General features: G+C 40.3%; 2 protein-coding genes across 3 annotated transcripts in view; one reads left to right on the top strand and one right to left on the bottom strand.

The window, feature by feature from the left end:
* Nucleotides 1-15246, bottom strand: part of LOC104953054 (astrotactin-2) — a gene marked incomplete at its 5' end in the record, with an annotated part of 55486 nt that extends 40240 nt beyond the window's left edge. The window contains 3 exons of the mRNA XM_010779974.1: nt 588-910; nt 11876-12073; nt 15122-15246. Coding sequence (XP_010778276.1) covers nt 588-910; nt 11876-12073; nt 15122-15246 — 646 coding nt within the window. The remainder of the gene's footprint in view (nt 1-587; nt 911-11875; nt 12074-15121) is intronic.
* Nucleotides 5045-10675, top strand: trim32 (tripartite motif containing 32). Of its 2 annotated transcripts, none has more exons than XM_010779970.1 (2): nt 5045-5217; nt 6058-10675. In XM_010779970.1, exon 2 carries the CDS (start codon nt 6070-6072, stop codon nt 8125-8127), a length of 2058 nt encoding a protein of 685 aa, XP_010778272.1. In that variant the 5' UTR covers nt 5045-5217; nt 6058-6069; the 3' UTR covers nt 8128-10675. The 2 variants fall into 2 exon arrangements, with proteins under 2 accessions (XP_010778272.1, XP_010778273.1); XM_010779971.1 differs by lacking the exon at nt 5045-5217 and adding an exon at nt 5724-5729.
* Nucleotides 15247-15512: the final 266 nt, after the last annotated feature.

The raw sequence follows: 15512 nt of genomic DNA, 5'->3' as shown, positions 1-15512 counted from the left end.
TAATGTAAGAGGATTAATGCATGACTACATATATATATATATATATATTATATATAAGTGAAATATAACACTTCAATTATTTTGCGTCCTACACTCCGACGCAGAACAGATCGCACCAGGCAGAAAAACACATGTGGAAATGCCTCACATTGACAGTACAAATCTGTTTTCAGAAGACCTAGTATAATCACATGCCATCCAGTTGTACATATTTAAATAATAATATGCCAGCCTTCACCTCTGTATTATAATAGTTACGAATTTAAAAAAGATTCAGGCTTTAATGACATTGTATAGATTGTCATCATCTTATGCATAAATATTGTGGATGTTACATTAACTTCAACTATTATGTTTGCTTTATGCTTCCAACTCTATGGGTTAAAGTGGTTGCATCACATGTCTTGACTTGATTCAATTTGTTACTCTAGTTTTTACTGTCACTTTCTCAGTCATCCCTCTCAAGCAAACAAGCGCAAAGACACCACACACACACACACACACACACACACACACACACACACACACACACACACACACACACACACACACACACACACACACACACACACACACAGGTTTCTCACCTCTTTGGTGACGTTGTCTTGGACCAGGCTGTAGAGGGGCACCACGCGGCTGACTTCCAGCAGCACAGGGATGGGGGAAGGCGGCTCTCCACTCCTGCTGTTACCGGTGCGGCCTCTCCCTGAAAGTCCTCCCACCACGGCCTGGTGATGGCACAGGTGGCAGCCAGCTGGACAGCTGCCCTTCTCCTCGCAGCGGATCTCCACGCCACTCACCATGTCGTCAGACAACAGCTGGCTCTTCTGCATTGCCGACAGGTAGCTGATGAAGGGGACCGACTTCAGCTCACGCCGCCCACCGCCACTAACCCCTTGGTCTGTTGCCTCTGGAGGGTTACACAAGAGAAGAAGGGAGGGTATGGGTAGGAGGGGGTGCAGATAAGGATAAACCAAGTCAACAAAAACAAGCATTTACTTTAGGGGATGAAGGAAAACAGCTTATTTTTGTTATATGCAAATTGTAAAAACAATCCCTGTTTCCCGTACTTTCTGTAATCTTTATTTCCATAAAACTATTTATGTATCTTAAAGCGTAAAATCTAAAAAAATAATCACATTCCCTCAGTTGCATAATGCATCCTCATCTGGATTTACTTTTACTTGCTGCCAAGGGGAAGAAGAAAAAAACAACAACTAATTCCTTACTGTCATCAGCTTTCATAGACAAAGGATGAATGGGGTGGGGTGGGGGGTGTCACTTGCTTCTTTCAATTACCACTGTTTGATGTTATCACTGAAGTAAGAAGAGATTTGTTTCCCCCGATTTACTCTCAGTGGGAAAACAACACACCATGCGGAAAGAAGAGGCAGCGACAGAAGCAGGGGAGGAGTAGAAACAGGAGGAAATGCTACTTTGGTGTTGAGTGTTTCATTTGGAGGACACATCAGGCCACATGTTACAGTGGAGCAGATCTGCCATCTGGGCTGATGTGGCAGATGTGCTTTTGTGTCAATTTGCTTCACAAGAGGAGAGGACACATGTGTGAGTTTTAAGTGATAAGGTGTCATTTACAGTGAAAAATAACCATATTAAAATTGGAATTACTGTATAATGATGTATCTTTGAGACATGACTTATCATATGTGAGTGGAAACCACACAGCATGAGAAATGTATTTGCACAAATTTGATTTCATTCATCAAACCCTCGATGTTGCAGTTAAATACACTGAACATGTCTTTTATACAGAGGTGTAGGTTGCCAGAGTATTAAGTAACATACACCCTATGTAGATTAATGAAGCTTTTTTAGTTGAAATTGAAGAAAAAAAACCCTCAGCCCCTGACACAAGAGTATAAACACACACATCTGCAAATGTTTAGGTTACAATCTTACACCCCCATTGACGTTGATACAGAGGCACATGGATGTATGAACGAGATTACCCATGCATACAGAATTTCATAAGCGTATATATGCACACACACAAAACGGACAACATATACTCACAAAGACCAAGAAAAATAAGGGAAACCCTAAACCCAAAGGAAATGGATAAGAGAGCAGGAAAAGCCCTTGACATTACTCAAGGTGGGGTAATTGGGACCAATTAGGGTTAATATTTCAAATGACTTATTTCCTGTTAACCATTTTAATGACAGTGAAATCCAACATCCCTTAAACTACTGGCAGTGGCAGACATACAGTGCATGAACCCAAATGTGTTTGTTTGAGAGATGGAGTGAAACTTGTCTAAATGTTTCTGCATGAGCAATTTCAGTTGGACTCCTGTAACATCAACAATATTAAATACGTTGCCCCAAGACATGAAAGGGGTGTGTAAACTTTCAACCATTCGTTTCTCAAACACAAACACATGCGCTTTACCAGCAGGTATTTCAAAGTTAAGAAAAAACAGAACACGGATGGGGGTGTTTTCAGGACTGTAGTTATATTAGCAGGAGAAAAATACTATATATGTCAAGTATATTTGACATTACAACTATGCAATTTGAAACCAAAAGGCTTTGATGTATCAAAAAATGCTAAAAATAATAATTCATGTGGTTACATAGCAATACTGTAAAAAGTATGTTATATTGTACAAACGTTAATAATTCAAATGTGCATAGGAAGTTGTTCAATCATTTATATTTTTTAACACATTATAGTATTGTCTAATGAAAGGGATAAAGATAAAGAAAACAAGTAAAGTCTTTTGACTTCCGTAGAAAATAAAATAGAATATTTTGGGAAATGACTGGGGTTATAAGTCCATTGGCTATAATAGAGATACTAAACATGTTTATCTAACAATAATTAAATAGATAAACAAGTGTCATATCACATGTTTACACACAAACTGAACTTGATGTCACTGAAAATGCCCAAAATCACCAGAAAGAACATTAAGGACATGACCCTGGTTTGTGTGAGGGAAAGAATTGAATCAGTACATACATTTATTTATATATGTCTTTGCAGCTTACTCCTGGTGTGCGTATGTAAGACACTGGGAGGCAGTTGAAAGGGTGGGTGGTAACCTCATGTGCAACAGTATGTAAACAGGCTCAAGGGGTGGCCCAAGAGCCCAATTACATGCACTTCTTGAGGCAACACAGACACAGTAAAAAAAGCTGTCTTCACCCAGCTCCTACAATAAAGCCCTGTAGCTCAGGTTGGCTGTGGATAGCCATTATAATTCACTCCTACCCCCTTAAACTCAATACAATTGTTTACATCTATGTAAACAAATGCATTTGATGAAAGATGTGGAACTGACATGTATTGGCGGAGAAAATAACCAGGAGAAAACGTAGCCAAGGTAATGTGATGTCAGTGTTTACATTTTTTATTTACTTTTGGACTTTGGTCTTTTTTTCAAGACTCTTAACTGTCTTGTATTAAGGCTGGTAGCAACTACTTTAGCATATCATTTCCATCTGGGATGTACTTTGTCTGTGTGTCTGTTTATGTATGTATATGCAATGTAAAGTTCCATCTGAACAACAGTTACACCCTTCACAAGGAGAAATTAAATAGGACCATGTGTATTTTTGGAGTGGCTATTCATTTGGCCTTTTAATTAACTTATAAACGATGACATCTCTTTGCTATGTGGGGTTATTTGGTGGTGGCTGACACTTGGCTATCATCAAACATAGTGAAGAGATAAATGGAGTGAATTTCCTAGCCATTGATCTTGCACTGCCTTTGTTAATTAAAACGTCTTTGTGGACTTGTTGCAGTATAATTACTCATGAGGGACACGTCGCCTCTGGCCAGGGCTATGTTGCCCAGGCAACAACAGCAAAGGTGTCAGATGTCTTCCGAAGCAATTTAGTTCAAATGTTGTTAGATGTGGTTACTTTTGGCATTGTTGTTTTCACTTTATTAAAAAAGCTGCTTGTGCTACATGTAGCACCGTATTCCGATTTGAGCAAACCCTTGTTAGTAGTTCATATTCTTGTATATACACATATATACACAGTCTTTCACAATATTGACACATTTGTATCTGTGTGTGACTTGTACAATGTCAACAAAGTCTACTTCATTTCACCTTTGTAATATCTTGCCATTAACTATTCAAACATAATTTACTCTGTGATTGCCAGTTAATAGGGAAATTAGTAAATAAACTAGTAGTTTAAAATAATGTTGCTGTGGGTTACTTCTAGTTCTTCATTAATAACTTTCCAGTGATTTAAACAGTTGTAGTAATGCTTTTTATATATATTTTTTCTATGTGACCATTAATTGTAATTTAACCTGTTTAGTTCGGTTTTGACAAGTGAAAAGGGGGCTAAAGATGTAAAGTGATATTGTAATAGTATAATTTTATTGTAAGTATCCCTTTGATAGCTTTGCTGCAGTTAACTTCTCTCTGTGTGCAGTTTGTGGTAGCGAGCTTTATTGTGCTCATATAGAAAAGCAGATAGTTTCTTAGATTGCGTCAGATTAATTTACTCTTCCTGTGTGCAGAAATGTTGCATGGGCATCTTCTCAAAGACTTATTCTGACATCTAGTGGTCATTTTATAAAATTACTAACTCACGTCTAAAAACAAATAAGGCACCACACCTGGATGTTTTATAATGCAGTACTTCAGGTTCTCTCTAGCTCTCTCTGTTAAAATGGTTTGCTCAGTTTGAGGTCTGTTTTCTTCTTTACTCAATAGACCCAGTTTTATATATGTGTTTTTTGGAGGATGAACTACAAGGAAGTCATGTCTTCCTTTTAAACTCTACAGTCATTGCAGGATCAATAAGGACAATTTAACTATATTGTAGCCTACTTATATTGTAACTCTTAACGGGATTAGGGACTGTGCATGCAAATATACATATTTTTTATGAAAAACATGACAATCTGATGTGTCTGAATATGGGCACATCGGGATTAAGCCAAATGAAAGATAGTCTAATTATATAAATCTTAATATTCAACATATTCCATGGCCTGCAACAATATTACGAGTGTGCCATCAGGATCAGGACCCTGCCGTGCCCTTGTGCAAGCCCACACAACAGCCAATCAAAACAGACGTCAGGCTCTGAACTGTGCGTATTGCGTAACACTGCTTACGTGACGACGTCCACACTGCAGTCTCTTAGCAGCTGCAGCAGTAGCACAAACACAGCCCGCCCATCAAAACCTCTGAACTTCCAAGCAGCTACAATTGAAGACAAGGTAATGTTTTCATCATGAATATTTGAAAGAGACACCTTACCATTAACCGCAAGTCGTGTTCTCGAATGCTCGTTCATCCAAACCAGACGTGTGATGATGACTGACATTGTCGCGTTGTATCAAGTGAAAGCGGAAACGTTTGTTGTTTTGTCGAGAGGCCTACAATTAACTTGTCTACAATAAGGATATTCACCCGGAACTTCGTTTATAAGTATGTGCTGCAAGGTCAACCTATTTTTAGGCATGAACAGCACTTTCGTGCCCAGTTAACTTGCTTATTCATTGCTAGTAATTATGGCGTCGGACGATCGTGTGTCCATACTAAATATCAACAATTAGCTTAACTTGCCTGCCCTTTATAACCAGTGTTTCATTGTGAACGTTTATTATCTTTAGCAGCACTATGATGTAATCAGCTGTAATCAAAATCAGCTTGTAAATAACACATCCTGTCGACTAACGTTAGATAGTTGTCAGTGAATGGTTTCCCAGTTAACTGGTCGCCACATACTGTAAGTAATGTTTGTTTGTGTCAGCCAAACAGCTACAACTACCTACTTTTAAAAAGAGAAACACTAGTTCGCTATGCTTGTTATAACTGTCCACGCACATACTCTTTGGCATGACATGAAATAGCCTCCAAATTAGCCCAATAACATTAGCTTTGAGGCAATGATTTGCATTGTATAATTCATTTTTAATCACTGTCACAGTGATTGCATCACAGTATCAAACTATGCTACACTTAACTGCTACATGCATTAAAAACATAACTCTGTGGCATCATTATTTCACACATGACGCATTACAACCCTTTTGTTGTTTTTTTTGTCACTAAAGGAAAGGACCAACATGGAGGCAGCCTCTTACCCGCTGGACCCAGATCTATTGAGGGAGGTTCTTGAATGCCCTATCTGCCTGGAGACCTACAACCAGACTCAAATGCGACCTAAACTCCTGCAGTGTGGTCACACAGTGTGCCGGCAGTGTCTAGAGAAGCTGTTGGCTAATACTATAAATGGTGTGCGCTGCCCCTTCTGTAGCAGAGTGTCCCGTATGAGCAGTATCTCCCAGCTGGCCGATAATCTCACTGTGCTCAAGATCCTTGATTGCACTACATCCTGCAGTGCTGCTACTGCTGCCTTAATGTGCAAGTCCTGCTGCAACCGCCTACCACGACAGTACTGCCATGACTGTGCCACATTCCTCTGCGAGCTCTGTAAAGAAGAGGGCCACCTGCATCAAGGACATTCAATCCAGCCAATCAGGGTGGCCGCTGAGCAGCGTCGTAAAGAGCTGGGTGGCAAGCTGGCTTCTCTGCGTGATGTCATGAGTGAAATTCAGAAGAAAAAATCAGCTATTGACAACATTTCCAAGTCCTTGAGACTAAAGTACCAGGCAGTGCAGCAGGACTACGTGTCAGCTGAGCTACGTCTTCAAGAGGAACTCGGAAGGTCTCGGAGGACATTCACAACTTCCATGGCAGAAGTGGAGAAGCTAAATGGGCAGGTCTTGGAGGAGCAGACATACCACCTTAACATTGCAGAGGTAAAAGTGGTGTCACGCTGCGATTATCTGACAATGCTGGTGAGGCAGACTGATATCGCTTTGCTAAAGGATGATGGCGAAGGCAGAGATGATGAAGAGATAGATTTGAGTAGCAGCTTGCCCACCATGTTTCAGCTGCAAGAGCCCGAGCTGGTCCGAACAGAGCACACTAGACCTGTAGAAGTGGGCCAAGTTACCACAAATACTTATACTGTCAATACAGAGGATGAGGAGAGTGGGCTGGAGGTTGCACTTGAGGGTGATCTAGAGAGTGTAGCTGGGGCAATGGGGGCTACAGGTGGTGGAAGGGGGGCTCCATTGGACCTTTACAGAGACATTGACATGTTTGCCACTATAGAAGAGGCAGTATGTGGTTCACCAAGCAGCTTTAAGTCAAAGTCCATGGATGCAGGTGGGGGGTCACCTGGAGGGGCTGGGGCAAGTGCAGGCCCCCAAGTTTGCCAGTTTGTGAAGAAGATGGGCTGCAAGGGAGCGCTACCTGGCACCTTCAATTTACCAGTCAGCATCTGTGTGACTCCACACGGTGAGGTCCTGGTGGCTGACCGTGGAAACTACCGCATCCAGATCTTCAACCGCAAAGGTTTCCAGCGTGAGATCCGCCGCAACGCCAGTAGCATCGACAACTTTGTTCTGAGCTTCCTCGGAGCTGATCTGCCCAACCTCATCCCCTTATCCATTGCCGTCACTCCTCAAGGCCTGATTGGGATCACAGACAACTACGATAACTCAGTTAAGGTCTACACTATGGATGGACAATGTGTGGCTTGCCATAAGACGCAGCTGATTAAACCCTGGGGCATTACCGCCACGCCATCAGGCCAGTTTGTTGTGTCAGATGTGGAAGGGGGCAAACTATGGTGTCTAACAGTGGACCGCAATGTAGGTGTGGTCAGCTACAACCGATTGTGCTCTGCCGTGCGGCCAAAGTTTGTGACGTGCGATGCGGCTGGAACAGTCTATTTCACCCAGGGTCTAGCCCTGAACTTTGAGAAACGTCACAATGAGCCCTACCTCGAAGGTGGCTTTTCTATTGGCTCTGTAGATAAAGATGGTCAGCTGGGAAAGCAGCTCAGTCACTTCTTCTCAGAGAATGAGGACTTCCGCTGCATCACCGGCATGTGTGTGGATATCAATGGGGATTTGCTGGTAACGGACAGTGGCAGAAAAGAAATCCTCCAGTTTCCCAAAGAGGGTGGATTCAAAGTTCTCATCCAGGAAGGTCTGACCTGCCCTGTAGGAGTGGTCACGACCCAGAAAGGACAGCTGCTGGTGCTTGATTGTTGGGACCACTGTGTCAAAGTCTACACTTACCTTCAGAGGAGGCACTCCTCCACTTCCTAGAGGGACAATTCAGTCTATCTGGACATGAGCATGAGAGATGTATTAGGTATGTGTTGGAAAGTGTGTTTGGAAGTTTGAGAAAGGTAGACTCACACTGTAACCTGTCACTTTAGTTTGGCTGCAGACCAAACAAGTCTTTTTTGGGTTATTAAATGATAATTATAGTCAAACTGGTTCAGTTTGAAACCCACTGCATTTTATTTTAATCAAATACAAATGATGCTACTTAAGCTGCCTATTATCTAATAATTTAAATGACAAACAAAACTTGGTAAATTGTTTTACTACAAATAATAATTGCAATAGTTGTCAATAGAAGCCAACAATGTTTTACTGATACATGCACCATTCAGCCGGAATGTGTGTGATGTATGGCTTTCACTGATCTGGCTCAGACATGCAAAACATAAATATGATAAAGAAAAGCTGACATATTTGCATATAAAATGAAGCATACCAAGGCTTTGGGCCTGTGAAGCACTTTATTATTGACACAACACTGTTTCCTAGTGTGAGGTTTTAGTAGCACAGGCTAACATCGATGTTGCTGAATACAGCAGGCAGCTTTAATGTTTACTGTGCAGTCAGCTAATGGCAAACAGTAAGAAAGTATACAAATTCATTGGATTTCATTCAGCAGCATTCAGGGAACATTAAGCTTAGAATATTATCTTACCTACAGGATAGAGGGTTGAAAAACTAAATTACAACATGATAGGCAATGGTGTCATTTTCCTGGCTGCTGCAGGTTAACACTTCTTTGAGGGTAATGCAAACAGAATCAGGGTTACTGATGTTTCATTTGTAGGCCACATTATTATCATTTTGTCCTGGTACCTAATTAATACTGCCTAGCTAGCATATGTGCTGTGTATTTTAAATCAGCGCACCAGCTTAAAAAGCAAATATGACTAAAAATCTAATGTATGATCAACAAACAAAAAATGTTCTGTCCATTCTTTCATTCAACCTCTCCATGTGAGTTACAAGCCACTGCCTCACTTGTGTCACTAGGAGGCAGGCTAACCTTCTGCAAGATAACATGTCATCTGCCCCGTACTGTATCCTATTTTAGTTGTACTTCAGTCAAACGTATACAATTTCAGGCCTCTACATCACCTTCTGTTTGCCTTTCATTTAACCTGAACCATGAAAGTAGCTTTGATCACTTACACTGTAGCTCCTTTTTCTAATTCCCACTTGTCAGACAGAATTGTGTCCATTGTTATTAGCGTACCAAATGTTCAAGATCATTGTTATAACATGAAAGGCTTTAAATTGCATTATTATTAAGGACTAACCTTCAAGTAAATCATGCAATCTTCTATCAATTACTTTTTTTGTTTCCAGTAAAGCCGACACCAAAAAATAGCTCTAGCACCTGGACCACATGATCACACATCAGGTATCTTTACAACCTAAATAATCTTTAGAAACGTTTTTCAAACCTCTTCCAGAGAACTTTTGCCTTGCCATTGTTTCCATGCCTGGTCTGTGGTTACACAATCTTTATGGGAAAACCTGCAGGAGTGTTCAGAATATCATTGCAAATATAATAATATGAGGCGAATACTCACACACCAAACCTGGCTCTGTTACACGGGGATGTTGGTTGCATGTTGCTATGTCACCATGAGGTTTTTATTTAACACTAGACAACTTGCAACCTGAGACAACAGCCATATACCGTGTTCTTGAATAAGTGGAAGTCAAGTTCATCTTCAGCTTAACTGATTTCTGGGTCCATATGAAGCATTAGAAAGCTGCTTTTGTCAGGTAAAATACAAATAAAAAAAGACACTTTTAAATCGTAATATTTTGTGAAATATGGGGAATCAAATTAATCATTGAAACCCTGCCCTGTTTGTATCTGATGTCCTTACATTCGTAGATAGTAAATATGCCTTCCTGCCAATATGTATCTTCTTGATATGCTCATAAGAGTTTATCATATAGTAACTCAGCCTTAAACATGGTTTCACAAAACTGACCTTAACTCTGCACCTGGAGCCCTATTTAAAAGAAAAAATACAAATATATATATTTAAAAAATCTGACTGTGTTGTAAACAATAGTTGTGTGTGAAATTTCAAATAAGTAAAGTGTTGAGGTTAAGGAATAGATAGATCTGAATTTGAGTACACGGTGAAGTTAGTTATTTCCTTGTGCTTTTTCACTTTACATTACATATTTGTTTTAATTGTTATGCCATGTAATATCTCAACACTAAATAGATTGTGATTCAAGATTGTCTCAGCTGCATGTCAACCTTGCCATAAAAAAACACTGTTCTTGAGTGCTTTCACTGTATTCATGGTAAACAGAAGTAGTTATCACTAGAATATTCAAACGTTACAGATAGAAACATCAAGTGTCAGTGTACTGAACTTCAGTGTTTCACATCTGAATACGTATTCTTCCATGTAATTGAAGATAAATGTTTCCCTTCGATGACCAATGGATCTTAATACCGCCATGTGTCCACACCTTATGTTCATGAACCAAACTCCCAAGTGTTTCAGGTGTATTGACCTTTGGAGGCGGTGCATTTTACAATGTGTTGAACACAGCACAGACATCTTTATGTAGTCATATTCATGTTTGTATTGTTGATTATCTGAGTGCAATAAACATTTACGAAACAACTCAAATACATGGATGAGTATTCTATTATTGTGTCCTCATTTATTAAATATGTATTTTTTCTTTGTCACTGTATTTAAAGCATACCTCTTTTTGGTCCATACTTTGCCACTTTTTGAGTTCCATTCATTTTCATTTTCAATTTTGCTGAGATAAGTGGTGGGTGACAATAATATCCAGGATGATTCTAAGTTTATAAAGCATTACACATTCACTTTAAGGCCTAGTCATATCTTGATGTCGGGTTCGAAGAAGTATTCAGATCCTTTACTTCAGTAAAAGTATAAAAACATCAACAAATAGATTTCAATGAAAGTACATAAGTAATATCAGCAACATAAGTTAATGTAGCTAAAAGACACTGCTTGAAACAGCAATGCATCACTGAATCAGATTTAGTGATGCATTTCAGAATACATTTTTTCATAATCAATTTGGTTGAAATTAAATCTAATCCCTGACACATGGATAATGTCCCTTTCATAAAGCCTAGTACTTCTCTGTGTGTTTTCAATCCTGGTCCTCCTCGACCCAAAAATATGTTTTTATTTTTACTACAAAGTGTATTTTATTTAAATCCCAGTTTCCAGCCATACTGAATGGCCGGACTGAAAAGTTGCACTTTTTAGGATCACGGATGAACAGGATTAAAAAACACCATGTAAAATGGAACAGTGCTGCTCTGAATATGCTTTGAGGCTGTTAAGTCACACTAATGATTAATTCAATCCATGCAGAGCTTGTGCTGCCTTTTCACCAGAAGGAGAGTCTGGACAGGATACAATCTTTAAACATAACCAAGTTTAATTTATAGTCTGACAAAGTATGACCTGGCTCTACTTTTCTTCAGTGTGTATTTGTATGAAATGGAGTTCCTTGACTTAGAAGATGTTTGCTTTATTTAGTTACATTTGAATCTCCTGGAGGCACCACAATGTTTCCCTTTTTTTTTTTTTAAACATAGTGTTATCCATAAATCCATAAATCCAAACATTTCCCCTTTGGCAAATCCCCCAAAATGAATATGAAAATATGTCAATTCATCCCTCTATAATTCAGCACAAAATATTTTTGGCCTTCTACCTGTGTGTGAGCACACACTCACCTTTCTGGTACTGCAGCCAGAGTTGCTGCTGGGCCTTCTTGCTGGGAAAGTAGATGCTGCAACCGAGCTCAGAGCCGTACAGCGCCTCAGACACGTAGTGGCTGCCATATTGATGGAGAAAAGCCAGCAGCTCCTCGCGTGTGCTCTCAGCTGACAGTGTCTTCAGAACCTTAGAAAAGCCTACCAGGTCAAGAAGGAGATGGAAGAGTAGGGATTTTTGTATGGGGTTGGATATTCAGCCTAATGGTGCACATGTGTTGTGATCTGAAAATCAGGATTGAATGCAGAAAGCTTCACAAATAATGAGAATGAAAGGTAGGTTGACTAAATATGCAGAATATACTGTAGTATATTAAAGCTGTTTAGTCTGGTAGAAGTTATTAATTCATTATTATCACTAACACTGAACAAAAATATAAACACAACACTTTTGTTTTTGCTCCCATTTTTCATGAGATGAACTCAAAGATCTAAAACATTTTCTATATACACAAAATAACCATTTCTCTCAAATATTGTTCACAAATCTGAAAAAATCTGTGATAGTGAGCACTTCTCCTTTGCCGAGATAATCCATCCCACCTCACAGGTGTGGCATATCAAGATGCTGATTAGACAGCATGATTATTGCACAGGTGTGCCTTAGGCTGGCCACAATAAAAGGCCACTCTGAAACGTGCATTTTTGTTTTATTGGGGGTTCTGAGGGGGTCCGAAAACCAGTCAGTATCTTGTGTGAGGGTTAGGGTTAGGGTTAGGGTAATGTTGTGAATCGAGTGGCCTGTGTTCGTCGTCCATAACATACGACTGCCCATACCATAACCCCACCACCACCATGGGCCACTCGATTCACAACATAACATTACCCTAACCCTAACCCTAACCCTCACACCAGATACTGACTGGTTTTCGGACCCCCCCAGACCCCCCCAATAAAACAAAAATGCACGTTTCAGAGTGGCCTTTTATTGTGGCCAGCCTAAGGCACACCTGTGCAATAATCATGCTGTCTAATCAGCATCTTGATATGCCACACCTGTGAGGTGGGATGGATTATCTCGGCAAAGGAGAAGTTGCTCACTATCACAGATTTTTTTCAGATTTTGTGAACAATATTTGAGAGAAATGGTTATTTTGTGTATATAGAAAATGTTTTAGATCTTTGAGTTCATCTCATGAAAAATGGGAGCAAAAACAAAAGTGTTGCGTTTCTATTTTTGTTCAGTGTATAAAAGACATAAAAAAGTGCATTTTGCATGATAGTAGACCTTTAAGACAGTATGAAATCCAAGCTGTGTGTGTGCGTGGTGGGTGTGTGTGGAATTGTGTGTGTGTGGTGTGTGTCGTGTGTGGTGTTGTGTGGTTGTGTGTTGTGTGTCTGTGTGTCTGTGTGTGGTGTGTGTGTGTGTGTGTGTGGTGTGTGTGTGGAATCTTTGATTTAACGGAAAAGAAGTGGCCCGTACTTACAGAGCCCACACATTGGTAAAACGGTCTCCATTTCCTAGTTCGCAAGCGCATTCGTCAAATAATATAAATAAAGGGGGAACGAGAAGTGAAAAACCGAAATAAGATTTGACCACACTTTAAAACCATTGAACTTAACATCACTTTCCGCTGTAACGAGGAGAAAGATTACAGTCGTTAGGTAACCTCAACGTGATATATAGCGTAACTAGGCCTCGTCGACCCTACCGACACTATTACTTATTACTTTACTGTTATTATCCAGTTTACTTTAATACCTAAAAATAAATACTTGAGTAAATAGAACTTAAGTTCGACGAAAGACTCAAAATATACAAAAATTTACCCAAACAAACAACGTAAAAGAACGTAGAGAGAAGAAACATAATTAAAGAAGAGGAACAATAAAAAAAAATAAGAATCCCCTACGGGTTAAGCGTCACTCTCGTCCTCCGATAGGATACCAAGTTGGTCCACCTACTCACGCGTCGTTAGACATGTTTCAGTTCGAGTCGGAGTAGTGGAGCAGGGCTTATGTGTGTGTGTGTGTGTGTGTGTGTGTGTGTGTGTGTGTGTGTGTGTGTGTGTGACCAGTATGGTGAAAGCAGAGCCCAAGTATAAATCTCAGGGGTCAATTTGGATCAAATGCCAATTTAGCTAATGGACGGATTAAGGAGCAGAGTTGGGGAAGGTTTCAAGCCAAATGTCTAAGTGACTCTTTTCCCCCCCAAGATGGGGTGGAACAGTCACGGAAAGGATAAAAGGATGAAGCAGCAGGTCCGGCACACGTGCATGTGTGGAGAGTTTATACTTAATACTTTGTGTTTATGAAAGTGTGGCCCAATTCCAATCCACCCCCTACACCCTACCCATACACACTTCCCCCTACACACTACACCTACACACTACCCCTCCGTTTGTGCGTTCGCGCGGAGGGTCCGCCACATTAAGTGCTGTTCCAGACCTACTGTACGAGTGTGGAGGGGGAGTGGATTATCAAGCCCTCAAACAGTCAGTCTGCATCGGTGCTGACTTCACCTGCTGCCCTACCTGACCGGACTCAACGCTGTGTGTGTCCGTCAGGAAACACGCTGAATACAAACAGTTCCTGCAAACATTCACTGATAAATTGCGATGTTAACAACCTCATGATAACCTCATATTTTTTTAACTAAGGATCATACCTGTATTTAGTCATACCTATGCATTTTATTATAAAGTTGTGTATATTTACAGACTGTTGCAAAAACTAAGAAGCTTATGAACATCAGGTTTAAAACACAACTAAAGATGTTTGGAATTTTATTTTAGTTATTAATTTTATTTTTTGTCCAAGAGATGCTGATTTGAAACCGTTGTTACAAACAGTTACGGCATTTCCTGTTTCTGCCGGAGGAGGGGAGTTTGTCCCAAAGCTTGCCGCTGCATTTACACCCTCCTGTCCTCTTTTAGCTGCGAGTGTCACTCTGCCACGGAGTTCACTCCGTCACGGTGTGGGAGTGGGTAGGGTGTGATTTGGAATTGGGCCTGTATTTCCAGGTGAGGTTTGGGGTTTAACAGCACAGTGCCACAGACGAATACTCAAGGACATGCCCATATCTTTTTTAAATGATCTAGCACTGGCTGTAGTCAGTACTGAATAATATGAACAGTGACCATGAATAGAATGGGTCGTAGAAAGATAATAGAGCTGCCACCTGATAATGCAATGACTCAAATCTATTTGTCTATAACTCTCAACAAGAGGGACAGACAAGAGAAAAAAGACCCCAAACTCACTCACCTGTGAGGAGCTGCATGTTGGGCAGGGGCTCGGACAACACCCCCCGACATTGTTCCTCGACTGGCAAGGGGATGACCATGAGACCGTCGGCTAGCTGCGGAAAGTCCTTGATAAAGTTGTTGTCCCTGATGGGGAGAGAGACAGAGAGAGAGAGAGAGAGAGAGATAGAGAGAGAGAGAGAGAGAGAAGGCCATCATTTATCACTCAAACATGAGGTAGCAGTTTACTTGACAATTAAGAGATTCAATATTACAAGGCTATCATCTTAGTACAAAGAATTTGTATACAAATAATACAAAAAGACTGACCCTGGGCACCTGGGCCTGTATATTCGTGGTATTTTGGCTGCACAATACTTAATAATACATGAAAACAACTCAACAACAATACA

The sequence above is a fragment of the Notothenia coriiceps genome, unplaced genomic scaffold (genome assembly GCF_000735185.1).
Source record: "Notothenia coriiceps isolate Sejong01 unplaced genomic scaffold, NC01 NC01_scaffold00021010, whole genome shotgun sequence".
Lineage (NCBI taxonomy): Eukaryota > Metazoa > Chordata > Actinopteri > Perciformes > Nototheniidae > Notothenia > Notothenia coriiceps.
This window is presented reverse-complemented; position numbering and strand designations above follow the sequence as displayed.